This window comes from Gigantopelta aegis, chromosome 2 (genome assembly GCF_016097555.1).
Source record: "Gigantopelta aegis isolate Gae_Host chromosome 2, Gae_host_genome, whole genome shotgun sequence".
In the NCBI taxonomy this organism is placed as follows: domain Eukaryota; kingdom Metazoa; phylum Mollusca; class Gastropoda; order Neomphalida; family Peltospiridae; genus Gigantopelta; species Gigantopelta aegis.
In genome coordinates, this window is record NC_054700.1 from 23,297,697 (window position 1) to 23,315,291 (window position 17,595).

Genomic DNA, 17,595 nt, shown 5'->3' on the forward strand with positions numbered 1-17,595 from the left:
AACGTAAAGTGGGATGTAACACCTCAATGTCATATGATTGACGCACTATGACCTTACCGAAACATCAGTCAAATGAGTACAGTGAATAAATTAAATTGATTGTGGGTTATAAATAGGATATTAAACTCGCTACCATTTCATATCATGTTTATGTCCCTTGTGAATCACTGTGTAAGTTATATCAATTGAAAATCCATTTCACTCGGAATATGATACCACATGAAAGCTCAGTTATTTTCCTATAATTGTGTTACTGTAGTTCAGTTGTGGTAAGATGATGTGTAACATTTACAGTAGCAATGTCAGTCCCAGGCAGTGTGCATGTAAGAACAAAAATCACCATGTGATGAGAACAGTGTCACTTACCACATTAGCAGTGGATAAGCCAGACGGTGTCGCAGATCCAGTTCCCTTTTCAACTGCGAACTGCTGTATCGCATCATCTCTTCAACCGATGGAAGTCTGTCCACCACAGACTGAATTTTGTTAAAATCTCTGTGCTGAAACAAATAATATCCACAACATATCAAAACCTCAGTCTGTCAGAGATAAATGGTGTCAAGATTTTGTTGCATCAGGGCCCCTGACGAAGTCCACTGATGGTGAAAATACGAGTTTTGTTGGGTTTGTGCTTTGCATTAGTAAAATATGTGAACCTATTCATGTGTATTCTCAAATGATGTCATGGACTGTGATGTCAAAAATATTAAATTGGTGATGTGTTCTCACCATTACATTATGTATTAAAGCTGTAATCGATGTAAACAGTTCTGTGCAACAAAAAAAGTTTTATTTACATTTTATTTCATCTAATATTTATCTGATTTAGACAGAATCTGCATTTTAGAGTTTAAAAAATTCAGGACCATGAAACTTAGCTGGTTTTGACAGGATTCCGGTTTGTTCAGGGTCCAGTTTAGACAGGTTTCACTGTATACATGTATATTTATACTTTTAACAAAAAAAGTTCTTCAAAATAGAATGTACGTTTCATCAATCATTAGTCATCCCCAGGATCTCTGCCAGAGGGTAAACTTATATACCCTAAAATGTTGGAAATAAATGGATACATTTTAATAGTTTTTAGGTACATTATATAAAGAGAACTGCTGTTTAAAATTTGTCAAAGTACATTATACACAGTGTCCAATTGTAAAAGATTTCACATCCATAACCATTTAGTAGGGGCAGTTATGATCCGTTTTGTTTTTATTATGTACCCTCAAATTATTTTCTGGCAGAAAGCCTGTTCACCGATACTTTGTTGCAAACTGATAATCGATCACAAAATGTCATCCAATATGACATACTACATGTATATTGCATATTTTTAATACCAGACTGTATATTAAAATGTGTGATTTACTTGCATCACAATGGCCATACCTTAGGATTCAAGGCCAACACTTGTGCATTACTAGGGTCAACAACTGACGGATAAGGATCAAAGATGATGGTTTTTCTATTTGATTTACTTGCAGCAATAGTCATTTGCATTAACAGAACAAAAACCTGTGGACAGAGACAAAACAAATTAAAACATTAGAAAATTAAACTCAGTTTACAAGCAGCTATAATCATCTTTATTACATGTATATGATAATGTTATTATTAAAACAAGCATTCTGAGAGTATTGCTACAGCAATACATGTCTCCTACCAGGCCCAAACAATTTTCCTATCTTCTAAATTCAAGGTCCAAAACTCTGTGGAAAATATGTACCTTGCCATGAAAGTCAAACTCAATTTTTAACAGTATATGATAAAGCTATACACAAAATTTCAGCTCAATACCTTTAGGCATTGTGAGAAAAAAAACATCTGGGAAAAAAATAATGCCCTAATATCAAGGGCCATAACTCTGTAAATAATGGGTAAATCGCCATGAAAGTCAAACTTGATCTGTAACAGTATATAGTAAAGCCATACACAAAATTCAAGGTACTGTGAAAAGAAAAGCTTGGGAAACGGTATGTGGGACAGACAGACAGAGATGAAACCTGAAGTTCCCTCCTGTTGGATTGGTAGGGGACTAAAATAGGAAGGAGTTGGTTTGTATTGTTATATTGGCACCACCAATTATAACTGATGCTCGATTACAAATTGCCACAATTCCGTACATTTAACTTGAGTACACAGTTTACTGGATGAAAGTCTTTCTCATGAACCATTAACATCAGTCATGGGCACACAACCTAGACAACGACAACGGAAGATTTTGACGGTTGAATTATACCATTATCTAACATATCAGAAACTATTTGCTTCACTTCGTTTTGTTTATGAAATGGTACTCGACGAGGAGATTGTTTAACTGGGTCACTGTCGAGGGTATTTATTTTATGATAAACAAGATTGGTACAGCCTAAATCATCGGGACCTTTAGAAAATACGTCCTGATTTGCCTCTAACAACCTATCCAACTGTTTCCGATCATCAACATTTAATTCTCCAAATTTGGCAGAACCAAAATTCGGTTTTACGGGATCAATCCCTGAAACAATTTCACATTGTTCTTCTACCTCGACCAAGTTTCCAAAACAACTACCCTTGGGAAATTTCACATCCGTTTCAGTTAGATTTGCAACCCTAACGGGAATCTGTCGGTTGCGCGGTGTAACTAATACCCTTGCTACAACAATGGTATTGTCCCTTTCAAAAGTATCAATACTTTCGACGCACCCCTCCCCACAGAATTCACCATTTAATTCTGCAAAAAACGTCATCTCATGTTTAGCAGGAACCACAACGGCCTCTTTGGTAACAATAGGTACCGATATAACCTTTCCCTTACGATGCATTGGCACATTCCCCGACATAAGTTTAAGTTTATCTTTTAACTGATCGATTTCGTTCTCGCTACTTGCAAGTGATTTAGAGGTCACGGAGGTCACAGAGACTTGTCTACTCTCTCTATCCGCCCTTTCGATCATTTCCCACTCCATCGCAAATGCTACGGCATCGTTTATGGTTTTGAAATGTTTATGATGCATTTGCAAACGCAGAGGCTTTTGCCCTATCTTTTCAATGAACTCGGTAACACACAACTGTTCCATTTCTACTACACCCATACTCGGATAAGCCTGTTGTGCTAGCCGTCGTAATTTGATCCCAAAATCAATCAAATTTTCACCGGACTGAATCTGACAATGTCTAAACTCTACATTTGCTAAATGGCCACTCCCTTTCGGGTGAAATCTATCACTCAACGTTCGTGTTAATTCCTCAAAATTATCACTTTTATCACCACCAATGTCAAAATATAATTTTCGTGCTCTTCCACGCAAACAGACGCCTAACAATCTAGGTTTATCGTCAACATTCCAACCGTTTAAATCTCCATATAATTCAAACGTTTTCAACCACTCGGGCCAATCCTCCAGTTTTTCACCATTGAACGGTTCTGGCCTAAGGCCTGTACCCGGTTGAACCATCGCCACTGAACGCTCGTCTAAACCTCGTCCTAACGATACTTTACGATTACTCGTAATGGGCGTACCTGCATCCATTTCAAAGCAAGGGTTTACCTCTAGTTTAGGGCTAGACATTGCACCTGCCTCACGTTTTTCGCAAACACATGAATCGGTACGATCCCTGCCCCGACCTAACGACCAACATTTCAGTACGGACGTATCGTTATCCATATTACTATAATAATAACTCCCTAAAGTGCCGTTCAAGTAGGAAACTGTTTGACAATGATCACTGCATAAACTATGTAATTACGGACAACCTACCCTACTCACAGCGCCAAATGTAACCGTCCTAATCTAGAACAACAATAATAAGACCATCAACGAGGACGGAACGGCCACGAGTGAGCGTCAATCTCCCCTCAACCCTCAACAAGTGAATGTCGACAGAAGATGAAGGCTCCCTCACGGGCGCTCATCCACGCAGATTCGAAATTCATCCGGATGCCGTAATTACTACATGTTATAAAACACAAACACCAATTGAAATAATAATATTTAGTACATAATTATCAAAACATAAAACATAACATATAATCGCAGTGTTCACTGTCGAATATATTAAATAACAACTACAGTAAATTACAACCACCCCCAGCCCCAATTAACCTAACATTTACTCATACTGTTTTACCTACCGACCCAATCACGTTCCCAGCGGAAGACTCCGAACGCTCGTCGCTAACCGCTTTTATTTGTCTCTCACTGCAGTGCAGCCGTCTCCCCATTGGCTAGAGATCACTGCCCTCGCAATGCACGTGCGACCGTATAATGCACATATGAAATGCATTGCAGCCAGTAAAAATAACCCAGACTTTCCACTAGTCTATTTCAGTACAGACACTAATAGACTTTCCACTGGTCTGTTACAGTTTCAAGCTAGGATATTGTGCTCAAAATAATTGTTGCTTTAGACAGAAAAATGAATATCCTGAGAAAAATACATGTAACTGCCCATTTCTTTTCATACCTAATACTGTTGACATATATCTTTGGTCGTTCTATTAATAGTCCAAACATTGTATACATATTTGTAGAATGAAAAAAACAAAAACATCCAAAGCATATTTCATGTTTACTTCAAACATGTTTTTATAAGCAAATTAAATTATATTCTCTTTATCTTTAAACCATGGTAAAAGCTGGTAAAATAAGAAGAAACATGGGAATATATCAATCATGACAAGTACTTCAGGTATAATACTGAAATGTTTATATTCATTAAAACCTGTGTGTTCTTTTAATAGAAAATATGTTTATATTGTACTACAGTCATTTCCACTTATTTGCATATCTGTTTATATCATAATTCAGTTAATCAACTATTTTCACCCAACACAGAACTATTTACCCTTATAACACTACAAAACATCTGGTTAATTGCATGGACTACAGACTATATACTGGTTATTTGCACATAAAAATAATGATTTTTTTTTTAATTAATGTCACAAATTACTGAGAAAGTCTATCAAACTTTGGCAAAAAAGGTCAAATAAATTGCCAATTAATCTGTTTTGTTTGTGCTCACTGTATGGTAAGCCGACTGGAATTGCTAGTTACAGAGTCGATGTGTGCTGTGTCAATCACAATGCCCTACTACAAGATTTAAGAATGACATATTTAAGTTGAATAAACCTAACACCTAATGTTTTGTTTGCAATATACTGTTGTTAATCAGAGGCCATCTCAACAGCAGGTAAGTTAATCTCTGTCTATCACATGTTTATTTCACTCTCCGACTATTACTTTTAGAAGTACCGCCTGTGCGCTTGTACACATGTGCGCGCTCAACTACTGAGGCCGTATTCGATTGACGTCTTCAGGGCCATCATAGTTCTTTATTAATTATGTTATGTTGAGAAGCCTTATTAGTAATTAATAGATTAGAGATCAATCATCCTAGGCGGTTATGTATTTAATAAATGTGACTGAGAAAGGGTTGTTGTTCACTTATTCATTAGATACAGTGTAAGCTATGTCTGTTAAACGTAAAAGAAACGATTTATCACTTGCTGATAAATACAAAGCTGTTAAACTTTCAGATAAAACATTTTCACAAGCAGAAATAGCCCAATAAATGGGCTATTCCCAGTCACAGGTATGCAGAATTGCCGGCAAATGAGAAGATATTCACACACGATACGAGTGTAATAAAGCAAACCCCGAACGAAAACAGCTACGATTAGGCAAAGCAGAGGATGTGGAGGGCACCTTGTCAGAATGGTTCGATAGTGCCAGGTCCAGAGATATCCTGTGTCCGGTCCTATTCTCGCGGAAAAGGTAACGGATTTGGTGAAACGTCTCCATAAAGAAGACTTTAACCCCACCAATGGATGGCTTCATAGATGGAAAGAAAGACATAACATCGTCTACAATCGACTGCATGGAGAAAAGAACGACACAGACCTGGTAGCAGCAGACAAGTGGACACAGACCGCTCTCGCCAACATACTGAAGACATACAACACAGACCTGGTAGCAGCAGACAAGTGGACACAGACTGTTCTCCCTGACATACTGAAGACATACAACACAGACCTGGTAGCAGCAGACAAGTGGACACAGACTGTTCTCCCTGACATACTGAAGACATACAACACAGACCTGGTAGCAGCAGACAAGTGCACACAGACTGTTCTCCCTGACATACTGAAGACATACAACACAGACCTGGTAGCAGCAGACAAGTGGACACAGACTGCTCTCCCTGACATACTGAAGACATACAACACAGACCTGGTAGCAGCAGACAAGTGGACACAGACTGCTCTCCCTGACATACTGAAGACATACAACACAGACCTGGTAGACACAGACTGTTCTCCCTGACATACTGAAGACATACAACACAGACCTGGTAGCAGCAGACAAGTGGACACAGACTGCTCTCCCTGACATACTGAAGACATACAACACAGACCTGGTAGCAGCAGACAAGTGGACACAGACTGCTCTCCCTGACATACTGAAGACATACAACACAGACCTGGTAGCAGCAGACAAGTGGACACAGACTGCTCTCCCTGACATACTGAAGACATACAACACAGACCTGGTAGCAGCAGACAAGTGGACACAGACTGCTCTCCCTGACATACTGAAGACATACAACACAGACCTGGTAGCAGCAGACAAGTGGACACAGACCGTTCTCCCTGACATACGGAAGACATACAACACAGACCTGGTAGCAGCAGACAAGTGGACACAGACCGTTCTCCCTGACATACTGAAGACATACAACACAGACCTGGTAGCAGCAGACAAGTGGACACAGACCGTTCTCCCTGACATACTGAAGACATACAACACAGACCTGGTAGCAGCAGACAAGTGGACACAGACCGCTCTCCCTGACATACTGAAGACATACAACACAGACCTGGTAGCAGCAGACAAGTGGACACAGACTGCTCTCCCTGACATACTGAAGACATACAACACAGACCTGGTAGCAGCAGACAAGTGAACACAGACTGTTCTCCCTGACATACTGAAGACATACAACACAGACCTGGTAGCAGCAGACAAGTGGACACAGACTGTTCTCCCTGACATACTGAAGACATACAACACAGACCTGGTAGCAGCAGACAAGTGGACACAGACTGCTCTCCCTGACATACTGAAGACATACAACACAGACCTGGTAGCAGCAGACAAGTGGACACAGACCATTCTCCCTGACATACTGAAGACATACAACACAGACCTGGTAGCAGCAGACAAGTGAACACAGACTGCTCTCCCTGACATACTGAAGACATACAACACAGACCTGGTAGCAGCAGACAAGTGGACACAGACTGCTCTCCCTGACATACTGAAGACATACAACACAGACCTGGTAGCAGCAGACAAGTGGACACAGACCATTCTCCCTGACACAGATCTGGTAGCAGCAGATAAATGAATACAGATCATTGTCCCTGACATACTGAAGACATACGACACAGACCTAGTAGCAGCAGACAAGTGGACACATACCGTTTTCCCTAACATACTGAAGACATAAAACACAGACCCGGTAGCAGCAGACAAGTGGACACAGACCATTGTCCCCGACATACTGAAGACATATGACACAGACCTAGTAGCAGCAGATAAATGGACACAGATCATTGTCCCTGACATACTGAAGACATATTACACAGACCTAGTAGCAGCAGACAAGTGGACACATACCGTTTTCCCTGATATACTGAAGACATACAACACAGACCTGGTAGCAGCAGACAAGTGGACACAGACTGTTCTACCTGACATACTGAAGACATACGATGCAGACGACACCTACAACACCTACAACGCTGACAAAACTGGACTGTACTACCGAGCATTACCTGATGGAAGCAAAATGGGGATGGACAGGGTGACAGCGATGATAGCCTGCAACATGTTGGGAACTGACAAACGTAAAACTTCTGGTCATTGGAAAGAGCAAACAGCAGAGGTGTTTCAGAGGGAAAAAGAGTCTTCCAGTGAAGTACGAAAATAGCCAGAATGCCTGGATGACGTCGGCTATTTTCAACAAGTTGTTAGAGGATCTCAACAAAGATATGCACTTTCAGTGACGACATGTGGTGTTACTAGCTGATAACTGTCCTGCTCATCCACAAAAATGAAAACCTGGGAAACATGAAGCTGATGTTTTTGCCACCAAGAACTACGTCTGTAATCCAGCCATGTGATCAGGGGATCGTTAGAAACCTAAAAGGCCACTACAGAAGTCAGGTTGTTCACAAGGTAATTGACGACATCGACGCCGACGACGAACTGAGTGTGAATGACATTGCCAAAAAGCTAACTTTGTTAGATGCCGTGCATATGCTGAGAAAAGCCTGGAACAATGTCATGTCATCTACAATTGTAAACTGTTTTCGAAAAGGTGGCTTTTTCAAGCCAGATGTTCAGCAACCTGTAGAAAGTGACAACTCTTATGACGCCGACTTTGCTGCACCGACTGGACTAACTAACAAGGAATTTCAACAATTCATGTCACACGATGACACATTGGACTGCCATCAACCACAGACTGATGAAGAAATCTGTGCAGCATTCACACAACAGGATTCAACATCAACAATGGTAAATGAATCAGATGACAGCAACGACAACGATCATGACTACCTAGTGTCCGTTGAGGTGAAGACCATACTCAGCAGAGTGAGGTGCTTTTTAGAAGAGAACGGGTGTGAGGACTTTGACAGGTTGTACTAGTTAGAGGATTTATGTGAAACAACATCGGCTGCAAACCGCCGTCAGTGGAAAATGACATGGACATTGATGTAAATAAAATGTTATATGATGTTTGTTTTCTAAAATTAAATGCTATGTATTAAGTTTTTAACAGAATAAATGTCTAAATTGATTTTATTTATTATTTGTTTTAATTAGTATTAATTGTACATCAGTACATGGGTTGGAATTTTACTGGGGCGAGCAAAGTTTATAGGTTGGGGGATTTGGGTGGGGGGGTGGAGACATGCTTACCGGAAAATGTAGTGAAAAAAAATTACTCGGGGGAGGTCGTCAAAAACAAACATAACAAACACCGTAAGATTCAGACAGACCGTGACATACAAACTAAACATAACCAATGTGTAAATGACGAGTTGGAGTCAATTAATATCCGTAAATGGAACGCCAATAAAAGTGAAGAATTTATTAGCAATATCAATACAAACTTACTTCAATCACTATCGGTAATTCTCGATGATGAATCTATCAGTATCCCAACACGTGTAAACCAAACAGTCGACACGCTGAACAAGCTATTTTTAGACTCAGCCAACTTAACATTCGGCCACGTACCGACACGTAAACATAGATCTGGCACTTCGCCAGATAATAAGCGACCCTGGTTCAGTAAACGGTGCAAGCTTCTACGAACAAAATATTTTGAGGCAAAAACATAAAACATAAAACTATAGCAAATAAAATGAACTTAACAAACGCAAGTAAATGCTATAAGAAATATATATTTAAATCTTATTCTCATTACAAATTTAAAACAGAGCAGAACATAAGGCTATTAAAAACAAATGATCCCCAAAGAATTCTATAAAATGTTTAAAGAGACAAAAAGCTGCACAGAAAGTGTACCACCAGTTGAAGACTTCTTTAATTATTTCAGTGAATTAAATAAGGACCTATCGGCTGATACAGTGCCTAACATAAATATTGATGATCTCGTAGACCAAGTAAGCAACGATGTTATCATAAATGGAAGATTCAGCGAGGACGAAATACTAAAATCAATAAAACAACTAAAAAACAATAAAGCAGCAGGTGTAGATAAAATAATTAACGAATATATTAAATCGACAGCCCATTTATTGCTCCCATTCTATGTTAAACTCTTTAATACACTTTTAGACCATAGTGTGTATCCAGAAGAATGGCTGACTGGAATAATTATACCAATCTTTAAAAATAAAGGTAGTAGTTCATCCCCTGAAAACTATCGACCAATTACATTACTATGTTGCTGTTCAAAGTTATTTACAACAGTATTAAATAACCGGTTAACTACTTTTATTGAAGAAAACGATGTTATGAGCGAAGCCCAGACTGCTTTCCGCAGAGGTTATTCGACTATAGATCACTTATTTACACTTCATTCACTAATTGATATCCTGAAAAAATGGAAAAAGAAACTATATTGCGCATTTGTGGATTTTGAAAAAGCTTTCGATATGATCCCAAGAGCACATCTATGGCACAAGTTACTAGAAAATAACATAAATGGTAAATTCTTTAGAATCATATATCAAATGTATCAAGGTATAAAATCATTAATATTTGTAAATAACAAGAAATCACCATTATTCGCATGCCATAATGGTGAACGTCAAGGTGAAAATTTATCCCCGATTTTATATTCCCTGTATCTAAATGATCTAGAAAACTATTTACTTAACCACGGTTGTGAAGGTGTTTCTTCCATCGCAGATAATAAAAATAACACACTAGACATTGGAATACATCTTATTTGCTTATTGTACGCTGACGATACTGCTTTACTAGCAACAAGTGCGGTCAATTTACAACACACGTTAAATATATTCTATCAATATTGTAATATTTGGAAACTTAAAATAAATACTACAAAAACAAGTCTTAATTTTTAATGGAAATTCTAAAGATTATAAATATACTTTTAATATTGGAAAAACTACTCTTGAAAATGTCAAAGAATACAAATATTTAGGTGCCATTTTTACTAAACTAAATAAATTCAAAAATACTAAGATTAGACTTAAACAAAAGCAAAAGATTGTCATCTATCAATAGAATGTAAACTCAAAATGTTTGACTCGATGGTTCTGCCAATATTATTATATGGATGTGAAATATGGGGATTCGAAAACAACGACATCTATAACTCTGTTCAAATCAATTTTATTCGACATATTCTCCCTGTGAAAAAAGCTACCCCAATTTGCATGTTATATGGTGAACTTGGTAGAATGCCAGTCGAGTTGACTATCCACAAAAGATTACCGTAATTTGTTATTGGGCACGAGTTATCTCTGGGAAACAATCTAAACGATCTCTATTATTATACAAATCAATGATGAGAGACCATATTAGCAATGGAATTAACTATAACTGGATTACTACTGTTACAAGTATTTTAGATCATCTAGGAATGAGTAATATATGGCTATCACAAACCTTTCTATTGGTAAAATGGCTATCACAACAAATTAGCATACGACAAAACGACCAGTATTTACAAACATGGAAAAATAATATTTCAGAATCATCGAGAGGTAAAACCTACGAATATTTCAAAGACCAATTAAATTTTGAAAATTATCTTAATATTATTCTTGAAAAATTATGGAGTTATGATAAAATTTAGGACTTCTAACCATTATTTACCTGTTGAGATTGAACGTTGGAATACAGTTCTATTAGAAGATAGACTTTGTACTATTTGTGATGAAAACGACATAGGAGACGAATTTCATTATTTATTTGTATGTAGTTTTTTCAGTAATACCCGGAAAGAATGTTTACGTCCATATTATTATATACGACCAAATATATATAAATTTAGAGAACTTATGAGCAGTAGAAGAATAAGCACACTAAAAAAATTAGCCAAATTCATGAATATAATTTTTCAAGTATTTAAACGCCCATAACAACAACAATACCCAACAACAACCAAAATTACCATACATTAACCAGTTAATGAAACTAAAGGTCAACATACAACTATACTTGATATATACTACTCAAAAGAATTTAAGGGTAGACGATATTTTCGACATTATTTTCTGAATGTCAGTTATATTAGCTAGACCATAATGTCACGCATGGTATTGTTCCATTTTGACGAAAGTGGGTCTAAGCAACCCATAAATGAATTAAAATCCACTGTCATTGACACTGTCGACTAGTTCTAATGGCGAAAACATGCTTACATTTGCACGTAAATTAGGGCGAAAGCGAAAGGTCTGCTAAGTGCCCATAACTTTTTTTTCACAAAGCGCTTCATTTGCACGCTTTCCACGTGTATTCCATGTTCCCAATGCTGAATTTCCGTATAATTGGAGCTTGCGTTCGTGTACGGTGCACACTCCAAATTCGACAATGGTACGACTTCAACTGACTATCGAAGATCGAGGAAGGGCTATTGCTTGGCTTCAGGATGGCAATACGCAAAGAAATGTTGCTGTGAGACTTGGTGTCAGTCAGAGTGTCGTTGGCCGACTGTGGCAACGGTACCAAGCAACGAATTCTGTTCGAAATCATCCACGTTCAGGAAGACCCCAAAGCACTACAAATAGAGAGGACCGCTACATCACCAATATGGCTCTACGTCAATGCACAACCACTGCACGCTGATTACGTGACAATCTGCGGACTGCGACTGGAACTCGAGTGTCTGATCAAACCATACGCAATCGTCTGAGAGCCAATAATCTACGCTGCCGTCGCCAGGCTGTTCGACCACCACTCCTACCACGTCACAGAACGGCCAGACGTCACTGGTGCACGCTTCATCTGCGGTGGCAACGTGTTCAGTGGGGTCGAGTGATGTTCACTGATGAGTCCAGGTTTAGTCTCCAGTTCAACGACGGTCGGGTTCGTGTCTACAGACGTCCTGGGGAGCGCTTTGCTGACGTTAACGTTAGAAAACGTCACCGGTTCGGTGGTGGCAGCGTCATGGTGTGGGGCGGCATCTCTATCCACCACAGGACCCCCCTCTACGTAGTGGATAGCAATCTGAATGGAATCCGCTATCTGAATGAGATTATCCGGCCGTTGGTTCTCCCAGGCCTTCAGCAGATTGGCGGCGGGGCAGTTCTGCAGGATGACAATGCCAGACCCCACCGCGCCAGGGTGGTAACGGACTTTCTCAGACAACAAGGTATCGCCAGGATGGATTGGCCAGCATATTCGCCTGATTTGGCCCCAAATGGGACGAATTAGGCAGGAGAGTTCGGGATAACCATGCCCCTCCGGCCAACCTTCATGATCTGGGTCAACTTCTTATGGCAGAGTGGCAGGCCATTCCCCAAGAGTTCTTCAGACATCTGATCAACAGCATAAGGCAACGATGTGTCGAGTGTATTCGCGCCAGGGGTGGATTCACACACTATTAAACGAATGTTCTAATGTATAAAATCCATGTTTGACAGCCTTCAACTTTGACAGCATGTCATGTGACTTTCTTGTATACAGTGTCGTTTATTTGTGGTTTTTTGTAAATATGGAACAATAAATAAAAATGTTGGTGTAGTTTACATCATCAATCTAATACACTCTGAAACTTATTTGGTTATAAATTTTTGACCCTTAAATTCTTTTGAGTAGTATATTTTAAATCGTATTACATTATTTTATGTCTTATTGTTATTTTATGAAAAATTAATTTTTATTATTATTATTATTTATTTATTTTATTTATATCTATCTATTGTAATACCAATAATTATAAAGTACCCAGTTGTAACTGAAATTTTCTGAATAATTATATTTTACAATATACCTCTTCTCTGTTACATCGCAGAATGCATCTATATTGTTAATACACATATCTCTATAATGTAATATCATGTATTTATGTTATTAATACACATATCTTTATAATGTAATGTAATGTCATGTATTTGTATTTGTATTCATATATGTACCAAGCAATGTATTCCTATTATTTGTATCCTCCTGTTAACCATCTTATCAAAATTAGAATATGTATGTTCCTTTTACACCGTCTCTGCTATATTGTTACACACCAATCAGTCGGACCACACCATGAAGGTCAGTCAATTGTGTTATGCATGCTATGTAGATTGCTGGAACTGATAACAACTCACTGGCCGAGTTTAACTTTAATTGCTTAACAATAGCAAAGTCATTCATTGGGGAATCACAAATAATACTAAAGCTTGTCATATCTTTTGTGATGGAAAGAACATAATACCAGCAAATTCATGTAATTCTACTAGTAAGGTGCATTCGGTCAATCAACAGCCCGGTAATTCCAAAAACTGACGTCATTTTGTAAACACGTGCACCAATGAAAAGTGAACTGTGTGATGGTTCTGTTATTTCAAGTTTATCTCATTAACTACATGGCTAATACACTTTGTTTACACTAGTGGATGGTCAGTATTTTTTTTTAATGCACAAAGTTTGTGTTTATAAGAGAACGACGCCCAGTAACAACAGGTAACAAAGATGTTTTTAAAAAAATAACTGATTACTGGTCTGGCAAATTAAAACAAAACGTCATACTAATTATATATATAGATATAGATATTTTTACATTTATATATACTCTTCAAAAAAAGAAACGCAAAAGGGTACAAATGGGTTATAACTCCGATTTTATGTTTCCTACCGGTTCATGCTTTGTGAATATAAGGTCATTGCATGTCCCAAACACATTCCCACGGTTACATTCGATAAAACGCAGCTACTGTACAATAAAGTTCCAAAATGTTAATATTCGCAAAAACGCAGCCACGTGCAAACCATGTCACCACTGCACGTGCGTTGTCTGCACGTGCAACATGAACACCGACAGTATAAAAGTGCAGGGTGTTCGCTTGCCTGGCCTCTGTATCTGGCCGACAGTTGACAATCCAGGACATGCCACGTCTCAGTGAACCGCAGAGAAACAATGCCATCGGCCGACTAGACGCAGGCGAATCCAGAACGGCCGTTGCCAGGGCATTCCATGTGTCCCCAAGCACCATCTCCAGACTGTGGGACCGTTACCAGCAACATGGATCAACACGTGACCTCCCTAGATCCGGTCGACCACGGGTCACTACCCCCGGGCAGGATCGCTACATCCGGGTACGCCACCTTCAGGAACGATTGACTACTGCCACCTCCACAGCCGCAGCAATACCAGGTTTGCGCAGGATATCCGACCAGACCGTACGGAACCGCCTACGTGAGGTAGGAATTCGTGCCAGACGTCCAGTTCGAGGTGTCATCTTAACACCACAACACCGTCGACTCCGACTGCAGTGGTGCCAGATTCATCGACAATGGCCTCAACTGCGATGGAGACAGGTGTGGTTCAGTGACGAGTCCCGATTTCTGCTCCGACGTCATGATGGAAGATGTCGCGTGTATAGGCGTCGTGGTGAACGTTATGCGGCAAACTGCGTGCAGGAAGTGGACAGATTCGGCGGGGGTAGTGTCATGGTGTGGGCAGCCATCTCACACACTGGCAGAACTGACCTGGTCCACGTGCAGGGCAACCTGAATGCACAGGGCTACATTGACCAGATCCTCCGGCCACACATCGTTCCAGTTATGGCCAACGCCAACGCAGTGTTCCAACATGACAACGCCAGGCCTCACACAGCACGTCTCACAACGGCTTTCCTACAGAACAACAACATTAATGTCCTTCCTTGGCCATCGATATCACCGGATTTGAACCCAATTGAGCATCTATGGGACGAGTTGGACCGACGCCTCCGACAGCGACAACCACAGCCCCAGATCCTGCCCGAGCTGGCAGCAGCCTTGCAGGCCGAGTGGGCCACCATCCCCCGGGACGTCATCCGTACTCTGGTTGCTTCAATGGGCAGGCGGTGCCAGGCAGTTGTCAACACACGCGGAGGCCACACCCGGTATTGACTCCAGATGACCTTGACCTTGGTGGTGTGTCCTATCACTTACTCACAATGGACTAGAGTGAATTGTGAACAATCCTGCAACATTTGGTAATTATCGGACTCACCATTCAATAATTAAATCAATTCTCCAAATGTTACGACAATGTGGTTTTGCGTTTCTTCTTTTGAAGAGTATATATCCAACTGCTAGTGACATGTGTTAACTATAATAGTTCTGGAATGAAGTACCGCACTGTCCTAAACTGTCTCCCATGCCGCTTTGTAGTTGGATGGCTGTTACAAAGTGAAAGTCGGTACTATATTGGTTAATCAACTAACCCGGTTAATTGCATAAAATCGAGCAGCACCAAGGGTATGCAAATAAGCGGGTTTGACTGTATTATAATAAATGTACATATGCGTTTGAAGATCTAAATAAAAAATGTAATAATCATAAACCCTTTGAATCATTGTTGATCAACTGCTTACCTTATTATCAGATTTGTTCTTATCTGGTTTTATTTGGTTTTATTATGGTATGACAATATATTTGTGTCTGTGTTTAAAATAGAAACTCAAAGGGTTAAATGATTTGTCTACCACAAACTGTAAACTCTTACCCCAGCCATTTTCCCTTTTTTTTTCAAATCTTTTTTATTATTATTAATTTTTTTTACAAGCTTTTGCACTCAAAAATATCAAAAACATAATGTAGATAATTCACCAATAACTCAAACCAATGATAAAAAAAAGAAGAGTTATCCTCCTAATTCTTTACCTCTGCACCAGTAGCAATATCATCAGCTGCATCAACCATGACACCGAGAGTTTGGAACGCAAACACACAGAGGTCACGAGAACAAACTGTAGGCTGGAAAAAAACAACCCCATACATTCAAAGAATTAAAGTGTTATGACAAATAAAGCTGCTACATAATTAATGTTTTGCTGTTTTATGGTGAAGGGAGGTTTTGCTGCCTTCGAAAATGAAGGGGTGTTAACATGTTCATCAATTGTAATGGTTTATTTGCTTTACAAACCAACAACAAAAAACAACATATCAAGTAAATTAGATTTTTACATTAATGTCACCTGTTAACACATGGCACCATCCTGATTTTGTTTTTAAAAGTGTTATAATGGGGGTAAAAATTGTATGATATTGTGATACATAATTGTTGAATGAGGTGTTACATGTATTTGAAAGTTGCATAACTCCAACTTTAAAATAAATTATTTCTTAATTTTTGTTTTTAAATCATGCAACCATAACAGCGAGAGTTTGGAATGCAAATTATGTACCTTCCAATTATATAACAACCAACTAATTTGATTTAACAGTAGAAAAAGATAAATTATTGGAATCGCTGCTCCATTTAAGCGGGGCGGCCCGCCCTGCTATTGTATTTTGCCGCCCTCCTTTCACGTTCTCCGCCCTCCTTTATTTTTCTGCGCCCCTCTTTATTTTCCAGCACCTATCTCCACTATTTCCAAATGCACACTCTTTTCCACACATAAAAAACCCAAAAAACAATCAGTCTGCACACTGGACTTCAAAGGAAACAAGCCACGTTGTGTACGAAAAAGCAACTGACAAAACATTTACGACAGTTACCGTAACATACTTTAACAGTATTTTTAACAGCCTCTGTTTTGTCCCATACCTGTAACCATTTGTATAGTTAATACAAACAATAAAAGTTATATTTTATTGGAGCCATGAAAACATTTTTATTTTTTATGGATTCAGCAATCTCCGACTAAAAACCCCCACTTATTTGGCGCCAAATCTGTCACGTGATCAGAACAGTCACTCTATCTTTTGTTTCCACTAACTGTCGTCTGATATTTTGTCCTCAGTTACAGATATATTCGATGGTAACTGACGATTTTTACTTTCTGTCATTATGTTTATTCAGCAGTTCTTATAACATATTGTAAACTTTTAATTTTGTGGGGATATCACCAATGGAAGTGGTAATGTTTGGCATTAAAATCATTCATTTTGGGTGCCAAAT

The 17,595-nt window shown here is 39.0% G+C and overlaps 1 protein-coding gene across 1 annotated transcript in view; it reads right to left on the reverse strand.

Annotated features, from left to right (window-relative positions):
* The window catches only part of LOC121382835 (protein mono-ADP-ribosyltransferase PARP6-like), an 88,623-nt gene that overhangs the window by 23,420 nt on the left and 47,608 nt on the right, over window positions 1-17,595 (reverse strand). The window contains exons 13-15 of the mRNA XM_041512464.1: window positions 16,356-16,448; window positions 1,387-1,512; window positions 367-500 (exon numbers count right to left, since the gene is read on the reverse strand). Coding sequence (XP_041368398.1) covers window positions 367-500; window positions 1,387-1,512; window positions 16,356-16,448 — 353 coding nt within the window. The remainder of the gene's footprint in view (window positions 1-366; window positions 501-1,386; window positions 1,513-16,355; window positions 16,449-17,595) is intronic.